Raw genomic sequence first — 15974 nt, forward strand, 5'->3', positions numbered from 1 at the left:
CTCTTATGATCTGTGAAAATCACAATCTTTTCACCATACAAGTAGTGTCTCCACAATTTCAATGCAAAGACAACTGCTTCCAGTTCCAAGTCATGTGTAGGGTAGTTCTTTTCATGGTCCCTTAACTGTCTTGAACCATAACTTTCCCATTCTGAATCAACACACAACCTAAACCTGTCTTAAAAGCATCAGTATACACTACCATTCCCTCAGTTCCTTTAGGAAGAACTAGAACTGGGGCTGTCACCAATCTTTTCTTCAATTCTTGAAAGCTGTTCTCACAGTCTTCATTCCATTCATATTTGACACCCTTCTTGGTAAGCTATGTCATAGGCATAGCTCTCTTGGAGAAGTTCTCTATGAACCTCCTGTAGTATCCAGCTAATCCCACAAAGCTCCTTATTTCAGTTACAGTCTTGGGACTCTCCCAATTCACTACAGCTTCAACCTTCCCAGGGTCTACTTCAATCCCTCTGACTGAAATTATATGGCCTAAAAACCCAACTTAAGGCAACCAAAAATCACATTTGCTGAATTTTGCATAAAGTTGCTTCTTTCTCGGTCTTTGCAATACAAACCTTAAGTGTTGAGCATGCTCTTCTTCATTCTTGGAGTAGACCAAGATGTCATCAATGAAGACTATAACAAACTTGTCTAAGACATCATGGAAGACTCTGCTCATCAAGGCCATAAATGTTGTTGGGGCATTAGTGAGGCCAAAAGACATAACCTAGAACTCATAGTATTTGTATCGAGTCCTGAAAGCTGTCTTAGTGACATCGGCTTCCTTAATCCGAAGCTGATGGTACCCCAATCTGAGATCTATCTTTGAAAAGATTTGGGCACCCTGAAGCTGATCGAAGAGATCATCAATCCTTGGCAAAGGATATTTATTCTTAATTGTCAGCTTATTCAGCTCTCTGTAATCAATGCACATCCGCATGGAGCCGTCTTTCTTCTTCATAAATAAGACTGGAGTACCCCAAGGAGAGATACTCGGTCTTATAAACCCTTTCTTCAACAAGTCTTGAAGCTGAGCTTGCAATTCTTTCAATTCTGTCGGTGCCATTCTATAAGGTGCCTTAGATACTGGCGTCGCTCCAGGTATCAAATCAATTATAAACTCATTCTCTCTAGGTGGAGGCAAACTTGTCAAGTCATCAAAGAAGACATCAGGAAATTCCCCTACTACAGGAATCTCTGACATAGGCCTAACCTGTGTTCTAGTATCCATAACCGATACGAGGTATCCTTGGCATCCCTTGTCTAACAACTTCTTTATTTTCAAAGCGAAAATCACCATCTTTCTGGGTTTCTTCTTCTTGTCTCCCAGGAAATCGAATCCCTTATCTCTTGAAGGCTGAAACACTATCTTTCTGTCAACATATAGCACACTCGCCTTGTGCGCTGTAAGCCAATCCATCCCCAATATGACATCAAAGTCAGTCATATCGAGTTGGATCAGATGTGCATTCATATCTCTGCTAGCAATTGTCACAGCACATGGCTTATATAGTGTATTCAAGTCTATTCTTGACCCAGTAGGTGTACTAACTGCCAGACCCTCTTCTAGACATTTTGGTGATACACTAGTTCTCTTGGCAAATGACGGTGACACAAAGGAATGCGTCACTCCAGTATCAAACAAGGTGTATATAGGGGTAGAACAGATGAGAATGGTACCTATATGCCATGATTCGATAATTATGTATGCATGATACGCTTCAATGAAAACACAATTTATGTTTAAGTTTAGAGGAATACCAGTAACTACATTCTGACTAGCCTCAGCTTCACTTGCAGTCACAGAATAAACCAGGCCTTGAGGCTTACTGGTAGGCTAGTGAGTAGGATACACAGGTTTCCTTTGTTGGCCCGACCTAGAAGTATGCCCTGCTTGTCCACAAGTGAAACATTTGAAGCTTGGTGCACTTGTTGGAGCCATTGCATCTGTTACCTTGGTGCTGGGATTGGCATACACCGGTCCGAACACTGTTGACTCAGACTGAGTCTTCTATGGGAAGGCTGGTGTTGTAGTAGATCCAGAAGGTTTGCTGAATTTGCTGAATCCCCTATCAAAGAATGGGGATGCCCACTTGCCGGATGACTGACTATTATGATAAGCATCCCTCTATTTATCTTCTATCTTCTTTGCAGTCTGCATAGTCTCTGAGTACCCTTGGGTTGATCCAGTGGCCATTATCGAGGTAATTTGTGGCCTCAACCCATCTTCAAACTTCTGTACCTTAGCTTCATCATCACTCAGATGAGGAGGAGCAAAGGAGAAAAGCTCTTCAAACTTCTGTTGGTACTGTAACACATATTTGGGTCCCTGTGTCAGCTCTGCCAGCTCTATCTCCTTCTTCTTTCTTACACTGGTGGGGAAATAATTGCCAAAGAAAGCCTGCTTGAAGATTTCCCAAGTTAAGACTGGGTGTGCTGCTTGCAAAATAGGCTTAGTGGTCTCCCACCAAGCTTCTGCTTCGTATTGGAGCCTATATCCAACACAGGTGAGTTTCTGCTGTTCATTGCAACCAAGGAAGTTAAAAGCTTTTTCCATTTCTTTCACCCATCTGACAGGTAGCAAGATATCACCACTGATCCCAGCAAAACTAAGGGGTTGCATCTTAAGGAATCTTACCATCATATGACCCTCAGCATCATGCTGGTGACCACAAGGGGGAGGGATAGCAGGGGTTGCAGATGTTGTAGGGGCTGCCTACGAAGTCTGTATGTTCCTGATGGCTGCTTGGAACTGATCACCCATGTCAATGATCATCTGATGCATTTGTTGTTGCTGCCTTTCCATTATTGTGTTGACAAGGCCAGCAATGTCTTGCATAGGCATGTCAGGAGCAGGAGGATGATTTGCCTGTGCACCCCCAGCTGGAGGATCATTATGGGCAGGATTAGAGGAAGAGGCTGCCTGTGCACGCCCCTCAGTGGTACGCCTCTGATAAGTGTTTGGAGGTCGTGGATCCATAATGATCAGCTGAGAAAGAAAGAAAGATAGACATCAAACTATCAACAAATGCATCAGTTTGATATAAAAGAGTGCACGGAAATGATAAAGTAGTAAAAATAGTAAAGCATGATTCATCATACTTAACAGAGTTTAAGGAAGCCCTTAAAGCTTATCCGCCCATCTGTGAAGGATGGATTCGATGCGAGTGGTGTGAGTTTGAAGGTATTCTACCCTTCAATCGATGATATAGAAGTCCCTGGTCATCAAGGACTTACTGTCGTTCTAGAGGATCGATTGGAGATACAAACGGTCATTGACGAGTAGCTCGAGTGCTCGATTCAACTCGTCGATGTTTTCAGGGTTGTAAGCATATTCCTCGATTAGCCTTAACACATAACTCATCTTGAGTCGTAGTTACGTGTTAAGCCAATGGTTCGGATACCTAAAAGAAATAATACAATATTATATAGTATATAACACATATATATATTGCGATAATTACACAAGTAACTCCTACATTATATTATACAATAATTATGTATAGTGCTTACATAATACATAGCACATAATATATATAAGATAAGATAAGATTCATTATGAACACATGTATATTTCATATACATATATATCATTATATATAGTTTTATATCTTACATATATATATACTTATATACATATTAGTACACTATAGCTACATTATATTTTCAATACATATAGCCTTTATGTACTTCTATACTCACTTTTAAGACCTATTAACTTACCTATTATATATGACTATTATGTATATTAAGTTATAGTATGTAGCTATATTTTATTTTATTTTATTTTATATATTTTTTATTTTATTTTATTTTATTTGGGTCAGCCGGATGCAGACCCAAATAGTACTGGATTCACAGTGGGATAGGGCCGGATCATCTGCCCCATAAAACAGTGGCTTCATAAGATTTCTAGGCCAGCCGGATTCAAAGCTGAGCCGAGCCGATCGACCGGCTGGCGGTACTAGGTCTTATAAAAGAGCTCGGGTCTCACTCAAAAGGGCCCCAAATAGATTTCTTTCCCTTCTCACTTCACTCTAAAGGTTTCCTAAGGCTTTTCTAGGGTTCTAACACTCAAACTTGAGGTTTGATCCTTGGATTTACTCCTCAAATCACAAGTAAGTGCTCTAACTATGATTTTTCTAGTTTTTCTTGTTTCTCTTCCAATTCTAGGGTTATTGTCCTTCTTTTGCTTAAGTTTTTTTTTTTTAAACATTATTGCTGTTTTACTTCTCTTTTACTAACTTTTAACAATGTTTAACATAGTTGTGTATTTTCCCCCATTTTCCTTCCTTTCTAGTTGTTTCAGATCTGCCCATACTGCAGCATTTCAGTCTTTAATGTTCATATGTTGTCTAAGCCTTATTTCAGTTGTTCTAGAACCACAGTTAGGGTTCATCTTAGTCCAGCACTATTACTTTATCTATATTGTTCTAATATTACCCTATACTTACTATAATTACTTAAGGGTATACTTGTAGAATATAGTAGGCTAAATGCCTTAATGAAATTTGCTATGTTACTGTCCTACATGTTACAAAGTAATATTTGTTTGCCAAAATTTTGTAGCATTTAAGAAATGGCTGCAGCCCAAGGCCGAGAGGGGAGAGGAAGAGGTAGGGGAGGAAGGGGAAGGGGTAGGGCTGTTGTTCCACCACAGTTCAACCCAAGATATTTTTGAAGCGTGGAAGAAGAAGAATACTATGGTGAGTGGTTCATGGAAAGGAAAGTGGAAGAGGAAAGGAATGTGGTGGTAGCTAACCTTGTTGCATTCAAGGTCCAGGAGAGATTTGAGAGGCTAGGATGGCGCTCAATGCTGCAGCCAGAAAGGCACTGCTATCCTAGACTGGTTCGGTTATTTTTTAGCAATCTAACCTATGGCTTCGAGGGTGAAAAATTTATCATTCATTCTTTTATGAAGGAAATGCCCATCACTTTTAGCACAGCCGACTTAGCATAGATGCTAGAGATATCTAATGAGGGAGAGTGAAGGTACTGTACTCCAGGTGTAGACACATCTGATTTCCTAGCTGATGCAGAGCATGAATGGTTATATTCAATCCTGACCGATGGCAAGTTCCATGAGAGGATGAAGTCTGAGCTGGATTTGCTTCCATCAGCTCGAGTGCTCTCCAGGATCTGTGGACATAATGTAGTCCAAAAGAGTGGCCACCGGACTGAGTTGTCTACCATGGAGATTCTAGCCACCAACTGTCTCTACACTGGTTACCAGATCTGCTTGCCCTATGCGATTATGCGTACTATGGCACATTTGCATGATAACCCGGAGCGGGATAACATGTTGTTCGGAAGGCTTTTGACTAAGATCTTTCCTAGGTTTGGGGTAAACCTAAGGAATGAGGAGGTTTTTACAGAGAAAGGAATGAGCCTCAATCGGGTCTCTTTGGTGAAGATGAGCATAATACTCCCTCCATTCTCTCCAGAGCTTGGGCAGCCTGACTGCACCGACCCGGGTCAGACTACTGATGTGGAGGACACTATAGAGAGGGTGCATATAGTGGCACACAGAGATCCACCTGCTCCTCCTCAGTATACATCTCTTGGTTATGCAGGGGCTTCCTCCTCTACATCGGATGTCCTTACTGATGGTACTCCCTGGGGACAGCTCCTGAGCCAATTTGACAACTTAGAGAGAACTGTGAATCAAGGTTTTGATGGCATGAGTGGTCGTGTTCAGGCAGTGGAGACTGAGCTAGTTCAGTGGAGGTCTTTCTTCTCCAGCCAGGGACCACCACCACCACCACCACAGCAGTAGTGGTGCCATGTTCCTAACCTAGTTTAGCTTTTACTTTACTTGCTTTCAGTTGATGCTTGTAGTAGTTATGTTTTCTTCTCTTTAACTTGTAAGGACTAGGTCCTAATTGTAGTATGTTAAACTGATGTACTAAATCAGCCCAAGGGCTGAAATTTTTTTAAAGACATCTCGAGTACATATATATGTAATTACTTATCTTTTTATCTAACTTGAGTTTCACAATCAATTTCATTTTTTTTACTTCGTAGTTTTTAGTTAAGATTTTTAATTATCCCTAACTGAACTCACCTTCAGATCAATGAGTTCAAGAGCTGCCATATCATGAATTTAATTGCGAATAGAGTTAGAGCATGATGCTCTGATACCACTAAAATGTCACACCCCAACCCGGTTAATAAGGGCCAAGTATGACTGGATGTCTCAGACACCGAATCAATCCCACCAGGATCGCAAGTGCATTGTTCTATTCGTAATTTTATTCACAATAATCGAATTTTAAATGCAGCGGAAGCAAATAAATAGAGCAATAAGACAATAGTAAGGAAGAACTAGAAATAACATTATATTATAAGAATAGTTATGTACATCAGAGTTATATTTATGATTCTCAAAAGAAGAGTAACTCAAAAGCCCAAAAAGTTATATTCTATACTACTACAAAAGTGTTATAACCAAAAAGGGAAGGAAGTAGCCTGATCAGTCAGGGAGATCAGGAGAACGAGCAGTCATCGTAGGAGCACGAAGCATCGTGCTCAACAAAGAGAGGAGTATCAACTCCAGTAGCAAGAGAAGCATCCTAAGCAGAAGGAGTCCCCAAAGAACCAACAGCAGTAACGGAAGCAGTTTCATCTGAAAGAAAATTATAAGGATCCACGGGGGTGAGCTCTCCACTGAGCCCAGTAAGGGAATACATGCATACAAACACAATAAATTCATGATGCATATTCTAATCTAGCATGCTCCTAGCACAGATGCTAAGTCTCATGAGGTTTAAGTACTACTATGGTAGATGCTAACCTCGGTCCCGGAACTAACACATCGGTCACCCTAGTGAAACCATTCTACCATGATGGGGACCCACCAGTTCTGAAACTAACACATCAGACCCTAACAGACCCCCAAAGACCAACCCTGACTATTTATTCCCACAGCAGAGTGCACACGCTAACATGGGACAGAAGATGGCACCCCAGCATTATCCCTTCGATTGTACCACGGGTTGACCAACACCTCTTCCCCTGTTGGTAAGGGACGTAGTACTGGGTAATGATCCACAACCTAGCCCAGTGCAATCTATTCATGATGATACAAGCATGATCAGCTGAATTATAGAGTACTGAATTCCACCATCAACAATTCACAATAATAATAACATCAATGCAATGCAATGCAACATGCTACTGTGCAGCCTAAATCATATGCATTCTAATGCATCAAAACATAAGCTAAGAAACTATATGCATCAGAGTAGTTTTAATGATGCATGATATTGCATTCAGCATAACAACAAATTAAGATGACAAACACGCCCAAATTAAGTTCAAAGTCCCCTTACCTATAGTTGTAGCTAGCCTAATTCAATTAACCCTCCAAGAAACCAGTAGAACTGACAAAGAACAGCAGAAACAGGCCTAACAATACACAAGATATCATCCATTAGGTCCTGAGATGGCCCAAGGTCAAGTCCCATAGGGGCAGGATCATAAGGGTACCAAAAGGAGAAGCCAGATGCAGACTTCCAGGGAGTCGGTCGCCTGCCCCTGGGCCTACAACAGCATCCGGCTCAATGGCCGAAATTGGGGGTTTTGCTCCTGCAGCTTGGATCCCTACATGCATGGATCCAATTGCAGGGATTGGGCTAATTTGAGGTGGGTCAACATAATTCCATAATTTAATTTCAACTATCTTAACCAATTTGTGCTAATTTAGATGTTTGATTACAATTTCCCAAATAGGGATAATTTATCTGGTCAATTCAGCTAGAATTTGGGTTCCTTAAGTGGGGCAATTAGGTCACAGGTAAGCCTGAACCAGTATTTGGTTCAAAACAGCAATTGTATGCTGCAAATGGTCAAATGGACTTATAATCTTTCAGTTTTAATGGCTGAATAGGGCCCAGGAGGCATTAGGGATGAAGAATGGAGAAGATGGAAGAGAAAAATGCAGAAATTCATGGCCTACCTTGATACAGCCGTGAGCAAGGATGAAGCAGCCCAGAATTTGTGCAAGTAAGTCTTCTCTAGAGGTTCCCAAGCTTCAGTTTCAGATATTCAGTCCAAGCCCCAAGCATAAGCTCACTTTCCTTCCTCTTTCTTCTTCTTTTTTTTCTTCCTTTCTTTCTTTCTTCTCCAAGGCTGGAACGAATTTTCAGCCCTCCTTAGTTGAAATTGTGATTTGTGAATAGTAAAGATGGAATATATATATATATATATATATATATATATATATGGTACTTAAGCACTAAGGGGCAATCTGGTCATTTCGGGTGAAATTAGATTTTAAACTGATTTCTAAAACAGTTTATAACTAGAAATTTATATTTATTACTCTATTCTAACCATAGAGTGATGTCAGACTATATCTGGGATAATCTGAACACGGGTAACTGTTAAGGACAGGATTCCCTACTGGGGATGTGGGTCCCATAGAGGCAATTTTACTAAAATACCCTTCTAACCCTATTTGGTCGTACAAAACATTATATAAATATATTTAAATTACACTTACAATAATTCTAATTGAGGGAGAGCTTCTGCATAGCCTCCAGGCAGCAGATCCGACATAGGTAACTCTGGTGCAGGGTTTCACAGGGGTCCTCTGACTCTAGAAGGGCAAGCTGGGAAGGATGCTCGAAATCCTCCATAGGTGTGTCGAGTATTTCATCTGTGCCCTCGACCAGTGCAGCCCAAATCATTGAAGCAATCATGGACATAGAACTGGAACCTGAAATCACACAAGTTCCAAAAGTTCAAATTTATCGCAGATTTCATAAGTAAACTTATAAATAAAAATATTTGGATACTAGCAACATATAACCGTGCACAGAGAAGGGAAAATAAATAAATAAATAAGCATACCCTGCACTAACACTAATAAAATACTAGCAAGGTTTTACCTCTAATGTGCATGCTAACAACCAAAATTCCACCCTTCATTGGTCAACTGGTACAGATTCTGCACACAAAGTAAAAAGTCTAAATTACCCTTATATTTTGGGCATGGGTATTACAAGGACCACCTGGGTTTATCTAATGCACTCTAAAAGTGAAGTTTTTTCTTGTTTTCAGCATTTTCATAAAATGGTTCAGACCTAGTTTAATGCCACTCTCAAAGTCTTGAGGAGTGACAATGGCAAGGAATATACGAAAGGTCAGTTTCAAACATACCCTATTACCCATGGGATCATACACCAAACCAATTGTGTGGATACCCCAGCCCAAAATGGTGTGGCTGAAAGAAAAAATTGCCACCTTCTAGAGGTGGCGCAAGCTCTCCTGTTTGCTTACAATGTTCCCCCCAATATTGGGGGGATGTTGTCCTTACTGTTGCCTACCTTATTAATCGGATGCCTACACGTGTCCTTGACTCTCGTTCTCCTTGTGAACAATTACATGGCTCTACCTCCTTTCTTGTTCCCCCTAAAGTGTTTACCAGTGTTTGTTACGCCCGAGATACTAGATCCCCTAGTAAGCTTGAGCCTCGTGGGCTCCGTTGTATTTTTTTGGGCTACTCTACCACCCAGAAGGGATACAAGTGTAATCAGCCCCGTACCCAACGTACTATGATCAGTAGGGATGTCTTCATCTACAAAAATCTTTCCTATTATCCTTCCCCACATCTTCAGGGGGAGAACATTAGTAAAGATGTGTTGCCTATAGAAGCTCCCCTTTAGTATACTCATGATGATTCTGCTCCTATTCCTCCAACTGTTCCACCAATTGTTGATCCCATACTGGGGGAGACCACAGAGATAAATAATAATGATATTCAAAATCAGGGGGAGCAAACTCCTATTTAGAAACCATTAGTACATTTCATAGGAGGATTGATGATTCTACCGTGAAAGTCTATACCAGAAATAAGCAGCTTCAATCCACTACAACACCAGTGCCCATCCAATTGCCAATCTTAAATGCAGAACCTACTCCTTCATCTGGTAGATCCCTTCTCCTGAGTTACCTATTGCCCTTCGCAATGGTACTAAGGCATGTATTCAACATCCCATATCTCATGTTTTTTCATATAACTCTCTTTCTCCATCTTTTCGTGCCTTTGTTTCTTCTCTTTCTTTTGGGCGTATTCCTCAAAATTGGCAGGAAGCTCTTACAGATGGCAAGTGGAAGGCAGCAATGATGGAAGAAATGACAGCTCTGAAGAAAAATGACACATGGGTGCTTGTGGTTCTTCTTCTAGGGAAAAGACCAGTTGGATGTAAGTGGGTATTTACGGTGAAATAGAAGTTGGATGGCTCTATAGATAGATATAAGGCATGACTTGTGGTAAAGGGCTTCACTCGGACTTACAAAATTGACTATCAAGAGACCTTTGCACCTATTGCAAAACTAAACACTGTTAGAGTATTGTTGTCATGTGCCATGAATTTGGAATGGGATCTCCAACATCTGGTTGTGAAGAATGCCTTTATCAATGGAGAATCGAATGAGAATGTGTATATGGATATTCCTCCAGGGTTCTCTTGTGACAAAACCTAAGGCAAAGTGTGTAAATTGAAGCGTGCACTTTATGGGCTGAAGCAATCTCCTAGAGCTTGGTTTGGCAGTTTAACAAGGCTATGATTTCTATTGGCTATAGACAGAGTAATGTTGATGATACTCTATTTATAAAAAAGGTTGGTCAAAAGATCACAATTCTCATAGTCTATGTTGATGACATTGTTGTAACCGAAAATGATGATGATGAGATCAGTCGTCTGATGACCTTTCTAAGAAAGGAGTTTGAAATCAAGGATCTAGGTAAGTTGAGATACTTCCTTGGAATTGAAGTTGCCAGGTCTTCAAAGAGTATCTTTCTCTCCCAACGGAAGTATATCCTAGGTTTGTTGATCGAAACTGGTTTGTTAAGGTGTCATCCTTCAGATACCCCTATGGATGGTAATGTTAGACTTAAGGAAAAGGAGGGTGGACCTGTTGATAAGGGCCAGTACCAATGGCTGGTAGGGAAGCTGATTTATCTCTCACATACTCGCCCAGACATTGCCATTGCAGTGAACCTTGTGAGTCAGTTCATTCATGATTCCTACTCTTCTCATATGGAGGTTGTTCTTCATATCATTCACTACTTGAAGTTAACTCCTGGAAAGGGTATTCTGTTGTCTCCTCATGATCACTTATGGATAGATGCCTATACTGATGCTAATTGGGTTGGTTCTCTTGATCGCAAGTCTATCTCTAGGTACTACAGCTTTGTTGGTGGTAATCTCACCACATGGCGCAGCAAGAACCATAACGTGGTTGCTCATTCTAGTGCTAAAGCAGGATTTCGTGCTATGGCACAAGGTATTTGCGAGTTATTATGGCTTAAGGGTCTTCTACAAGATCTTGGTATTCCTGTTAATCTTCCTATGAGGTTGTACTATGACAATAAGGTTGCAATTAGCATTGCACATAATCTTATCCAGCATGATTGAACTAAAAATGTTAAGGTTGACAGGCATTTCATCAAGGAGAAGTTGGAAGATGGTGTGATTTGTGTTCCTTTTGGGAAGTCTGCGGATCAGCTAGATGATATTTTTACAAAGGGATTATCAGGGAAAGGATTTCATCCTATTCTGTCAAGTTGGGCATGTTTGACATATATGCTCCTACTTGAGGGGGAGTGTTGGATTATGTACCCAGAATACCGTGAGGATATTCTGGTCTTTTGGGTATTTTATTTCTAGTTTAATTATGTATTACCAACTCTCTTTATGAGAATCGGTTAGAGTAGGGACTATTTTGTCCTATTGTAATTTTTTCTTCATTATAAATAGAGAGGTTGTCTGATCGTTCTAATTATTCAAGCCATTCATTCAATTGTGTTTTGTTAACAAAAACCTTTAAATCTTAAACGAAAATGCTAACCTCACAGATTATAGATTGATTATCTATAATATTCAGGTTAGGTCAACAAGCTACTAACCTAAATAATTATGGGAAGAAACAACAAAATACAGAGACAAATTGGAGGTTGATTGAAAATACAGAGATAAACTTTCCATTCTTTGTTTTTTCATCCCTAGTTTAGAAGATATTCACTACAACAACAACACCGAGCCTTATCCCAACTAAATGGGGTCGGCTACATGGATCGTTTAAAAAACAAAATAGGAAAAACTAAGGCCTTAATAAGGGAAAGGAAAGCAAGAGAAACTTAAAAGAAATTGGATAAGCAAGGTAAGTAATGAAAGTGAAAGATGTAAGTAAGAGGAAAGAGGATAGCCTAGTAATTCAGGAAAATCGTAGCAACATGGTGTCGATAATGTGGATCCTTGCCCTCCAGTAGGCTCTATCTGAGGTCATACTTAGTATAAGGCCCAAACTATGCATGTCATTCTTTATAACCTCACCTATGGTCATTTTAGGCCTGCCCCTAGCTCTTTTAGCTCCCTTAATTGGCATCAAATCACTTCTCCTTATTGGAGCATCCCTAGGCCTCTTTTGTACATGGCCAAACCACCTCAAGCGACATTCTCGGAGCTTGTCACTAATCGGGGTGACTCCCACATCCGCTCTAATATGTTCGTTCCTCACTTTCTCCTTCCTAGTTTTACCGCACATCCATCTTAACATTTCTCATCCCCACAACACATAGCTTCGTTATATGGCACTTCTTAACTGCCCAACATTCCGCCCCATACATCATAACCGGGCAAACAACAGTCCTACAAAACTTTTCTTTAAGCTTTAAAGGAATGTGTCGATCACACAGGACTCCGGATGCCCCTCTCCACTTCATCCATCCTACTTTAATTCTTTGTGAAACATCATCATCTATGTCACCTTCTTTGTGTATGATAGACCCCAGATATCTGAAACAATCACTTGGCGGTATCTCTCACTCCTCAATTTTTACCATGTTATCATCCATCATAGTGTGACTAAAGTTACACATCACATACTCTATCTTTGATCTACTAATCTTAAAGTCTCTTGATTCCAAGGTCGATCTCCACAACTCTAACTTAGTGTTAATCCCTGCTTTTGTCTCATCCACCAAAACGATATCATCGACGAAGAGCATACATCATGGTACCTCATCTTGGATGCTCTTTATTAATTCATCCATGATAAAGGCAAACAAATAAGGGCTTAGGGTTGATCCTTAATGCAACCCAACCGTTATTAGGAATTCCTTGCCCTAGCCCCCCACAAATCTCACACTAGTCACCACACCTTCATACATATCTCTAATTACATCTATATGCTTACTTGACACCCCTCTCTTCACAAGAACATTCCGGATTAAATTTCTAGGTACTCTATCATAGGCTTTCTCCAAGTCTATAAAGACCACATGGAGATTCTTCCTGTTAGCTCTATATCATTTCATGAGCCTCCTTAATAGGTAAATAGCTTCTGTTGTGGATCTACCTGGCATAAAGCCCAATTGATTCTTTGAGATAGGAGTCTCTCTTCTCAGCCAGGCTTCAATAACCTTCTCCCAGAGTTTCATTGTATGATTCATCAGTTTTATGCTTTTTTAGTTATTGCAGCTCTGGACATCACCCTTATTTTTGTAGATCAGAACCACAATGTTTCTCCTCCAATCATCAAGCATTCTCCCTGTGATCAAAATCTTGTTAAATAACTTGGTTAACCAATCTACCCCACATACTCCTAGGGCCTTCCACACTTCTATTGGGATCTCATCCGGTCCTGGCGTCTTGCCTACTTTCATCTTTCTTAAGGCTTCTTTAACTTCGGCCACAAAAGTCTTTTGAACATATCTATGATATGTGCGTTTTGATGAATAATATTGTTAACCTGTTTGGTAAAAATTGAATTATCTCCATTTAGAAGTTCGCAATATACTCATCCCATCTCTTCCCAATGTCCTCATCTCTTACTAAAACTCTTCCATCTTCCCCTTTTACATCTCACCTGGTCAAAATCTCTACTCTTCTTTTCTCTCATTTTAGCTATTTTATAAATAGCTTTTTCCCCTTCTTTTATGTTAAGACTAATATAGAGCTCATATTTCCTTGTCCTAGCCATCCCCACCTTCTTCTTAGCCTTATTTTCGGCCTCAATATATTTCTTTTTATCTTCTATTTCTTGAGTCTGTTGCCATGTCTTAAACCTCTCTTTCTTAGCCTTGATGGCTGCTTGGACCTCCTCATCCCACCACCAAGTCTCCTTAGGAGCCTGACACTTACCCTTTGCTTCTCCGAGCACATCTTTAGCAACCTTCTTAAGACAAGTCATCTTCTCGTTCCACATCACATTGGTGTCTCCCTCAAAGTCCCACTTTCCTTGTTTGACTATATTTTCAGTAAATGTGCCTAGGGACTCCCCTTTTAGTCTCCACCATATTATTTTAGGGTCTATAGGCTTCCCCCTCTTATGCTTCTGAGAACTGAGGTACATATCCAAGACCATCAGTCTATGTTGGGTGGCTAGACTCTCTGCAGGGATGACCTTACAATCCCTACACAGCATTTTGTCTGCCCTTCTGGTTAGAAAGAAATCTATTTGACTAGTATGAATCCCGCTTTTACAAGTAACTAAGTGTTCCTTCCTTTTTTCAAAGAAAGTGTTCACAATGGATAGGTTAAAAGCTACCGTAAATTCTAGGATTGAGGCTCCCTCCTCATTCCTCTCTCCAACTCCAAACCCTCTATGGACACCATCATAGCCTCTACAAGCACTCCCTACATGGTCGTTCAAGTCATCTCTAATGATAATTGATTCATCCTAACCAAAACCTTGCACCAACTCATCCAAATGGTCCCAAAATTGGCACTTGGAACTATCATCCAATCCTATCTGGGGTGCGTAAGCGCAAATGATATTGACAACATCTTTCTCCAACACTAGTTTAATGGATATAATCCTATAGCCTAATCTTTTGACCTCTACTACATCTTTCTTTAGATCATTATCCACAATTATTCCACTCCATTTCTATTACTTTGGTCTCCCGAATACCAAAGTTTGAAGTCGTCCAACACTTTAGCTTTGTTACCCTTCCTTCTAGTCTCTCGGATACAAGAAATATTAATCCTTCGTCTCGTCATAACATCGATCCACTCCATGCTCTTACCCGTTAAGGGTCCAATGTTCCAAGTAGCCAATCTAATCCTCCATTTTCGGGCTGGCAAAAATCCTCTCACTTGCCCTTGCCTACTTATCACCACATTCGGGCATCGATGCGACATGTTGCTTATGGGGTACGCCATAGCCAGGTAAGGACGAAAAGACATGATAACAAGAAAAGAACAATAAGTTAGAAAATAAGAGGATTCATGCAAGAAGAAATTCACTACAACTGAAAAATATGGGCTATAGAACCCTAGGGCAAATACATTTAGTTCACTTACATTTTCTTTGTTTCAGCTCGTAAGTGGATGAATGTAACACTGATGCCTAACCTAGACCTACCTTGAACCTATTGGTGAGTGACCCAAACCCTATGGTCCAACCATTTGAGGGAAGACCAAGGCCTACCTTGACAGCCCCTATGTGTCCTAGGGTGGGGACATGACCTAGGGTGAGGCCCAAGACCCAGCATGGCCTAAAAACAAGCCACTGGCTGACCATGCGATAGATCCAGTGATCAGCCGTACGATCTGCCCCTAGCCTGTAGTACATTGAAAGCAATATTTTTGTGATGTGGGTCCACTTGGATTTGAGGTGCACTTGACCTATGGGGACCCTAGATGATGTGGGACACTCCCATGCCTTCACACACCTTGAGGGGTCATGGTGAGGGGTCTATATAGCCAAAACATGAGAAAAATGTAATTTTAGGTTGGGGTTTCCATAGACCAACCAAACAGGCCTTAGTAGAACTTGTCTATATATAGACATGAGCTTCTAAAACCCCATTTCTCTCACCCTCACTACCAAAATCATGGGAAGGAGGAGAAGGAGGGAGGTGTAGCTGGTTCACTCACCCTTGCCCTAGATCACTACGGTTTACCTATTTCTTCCCCTTTCTCTCTATTTTTTCTTTTATTCGTATTGGTTTAGGGTTT

General features: G+C 40.6%; 1 protein-coding gene across 1 annotated transcript; it reads right to left on the bottom strand.

Annotated features, from left to right (window-relative positions):
• Positions 1-2131: 2131 nt before the first annotated feature.
• On the bottom strand, positions 2132-2644 carry LOC122659385. Its single transcript, XM_043854497.1, has one exon. It carries the CDS (start codon positions 2642-2644, stop codon positions 2132-2134), a length of 513 nt encoding a protein of 170 aa, XP_043710432.1.
• Positions 2645-15974: the final 13330 nt, after the last annotated feature.

Source organism: Telopea speciosissima, chromosome 4 (assembly GCF_018873765.1).
Source record: "Telopea speciosissima isolate NSW1024214 ecotype Mountain lineage chromosome 4, Tspe_v1, whole genome shotgun sequence".
In the NCBI taxonomy this organism is placed as follows: Eukaryota; Viridiplantae; Streptophyta; class Magnoliopsida; order Proteales; family Proteaceae; genus Telopea; species Telopea speciosissima.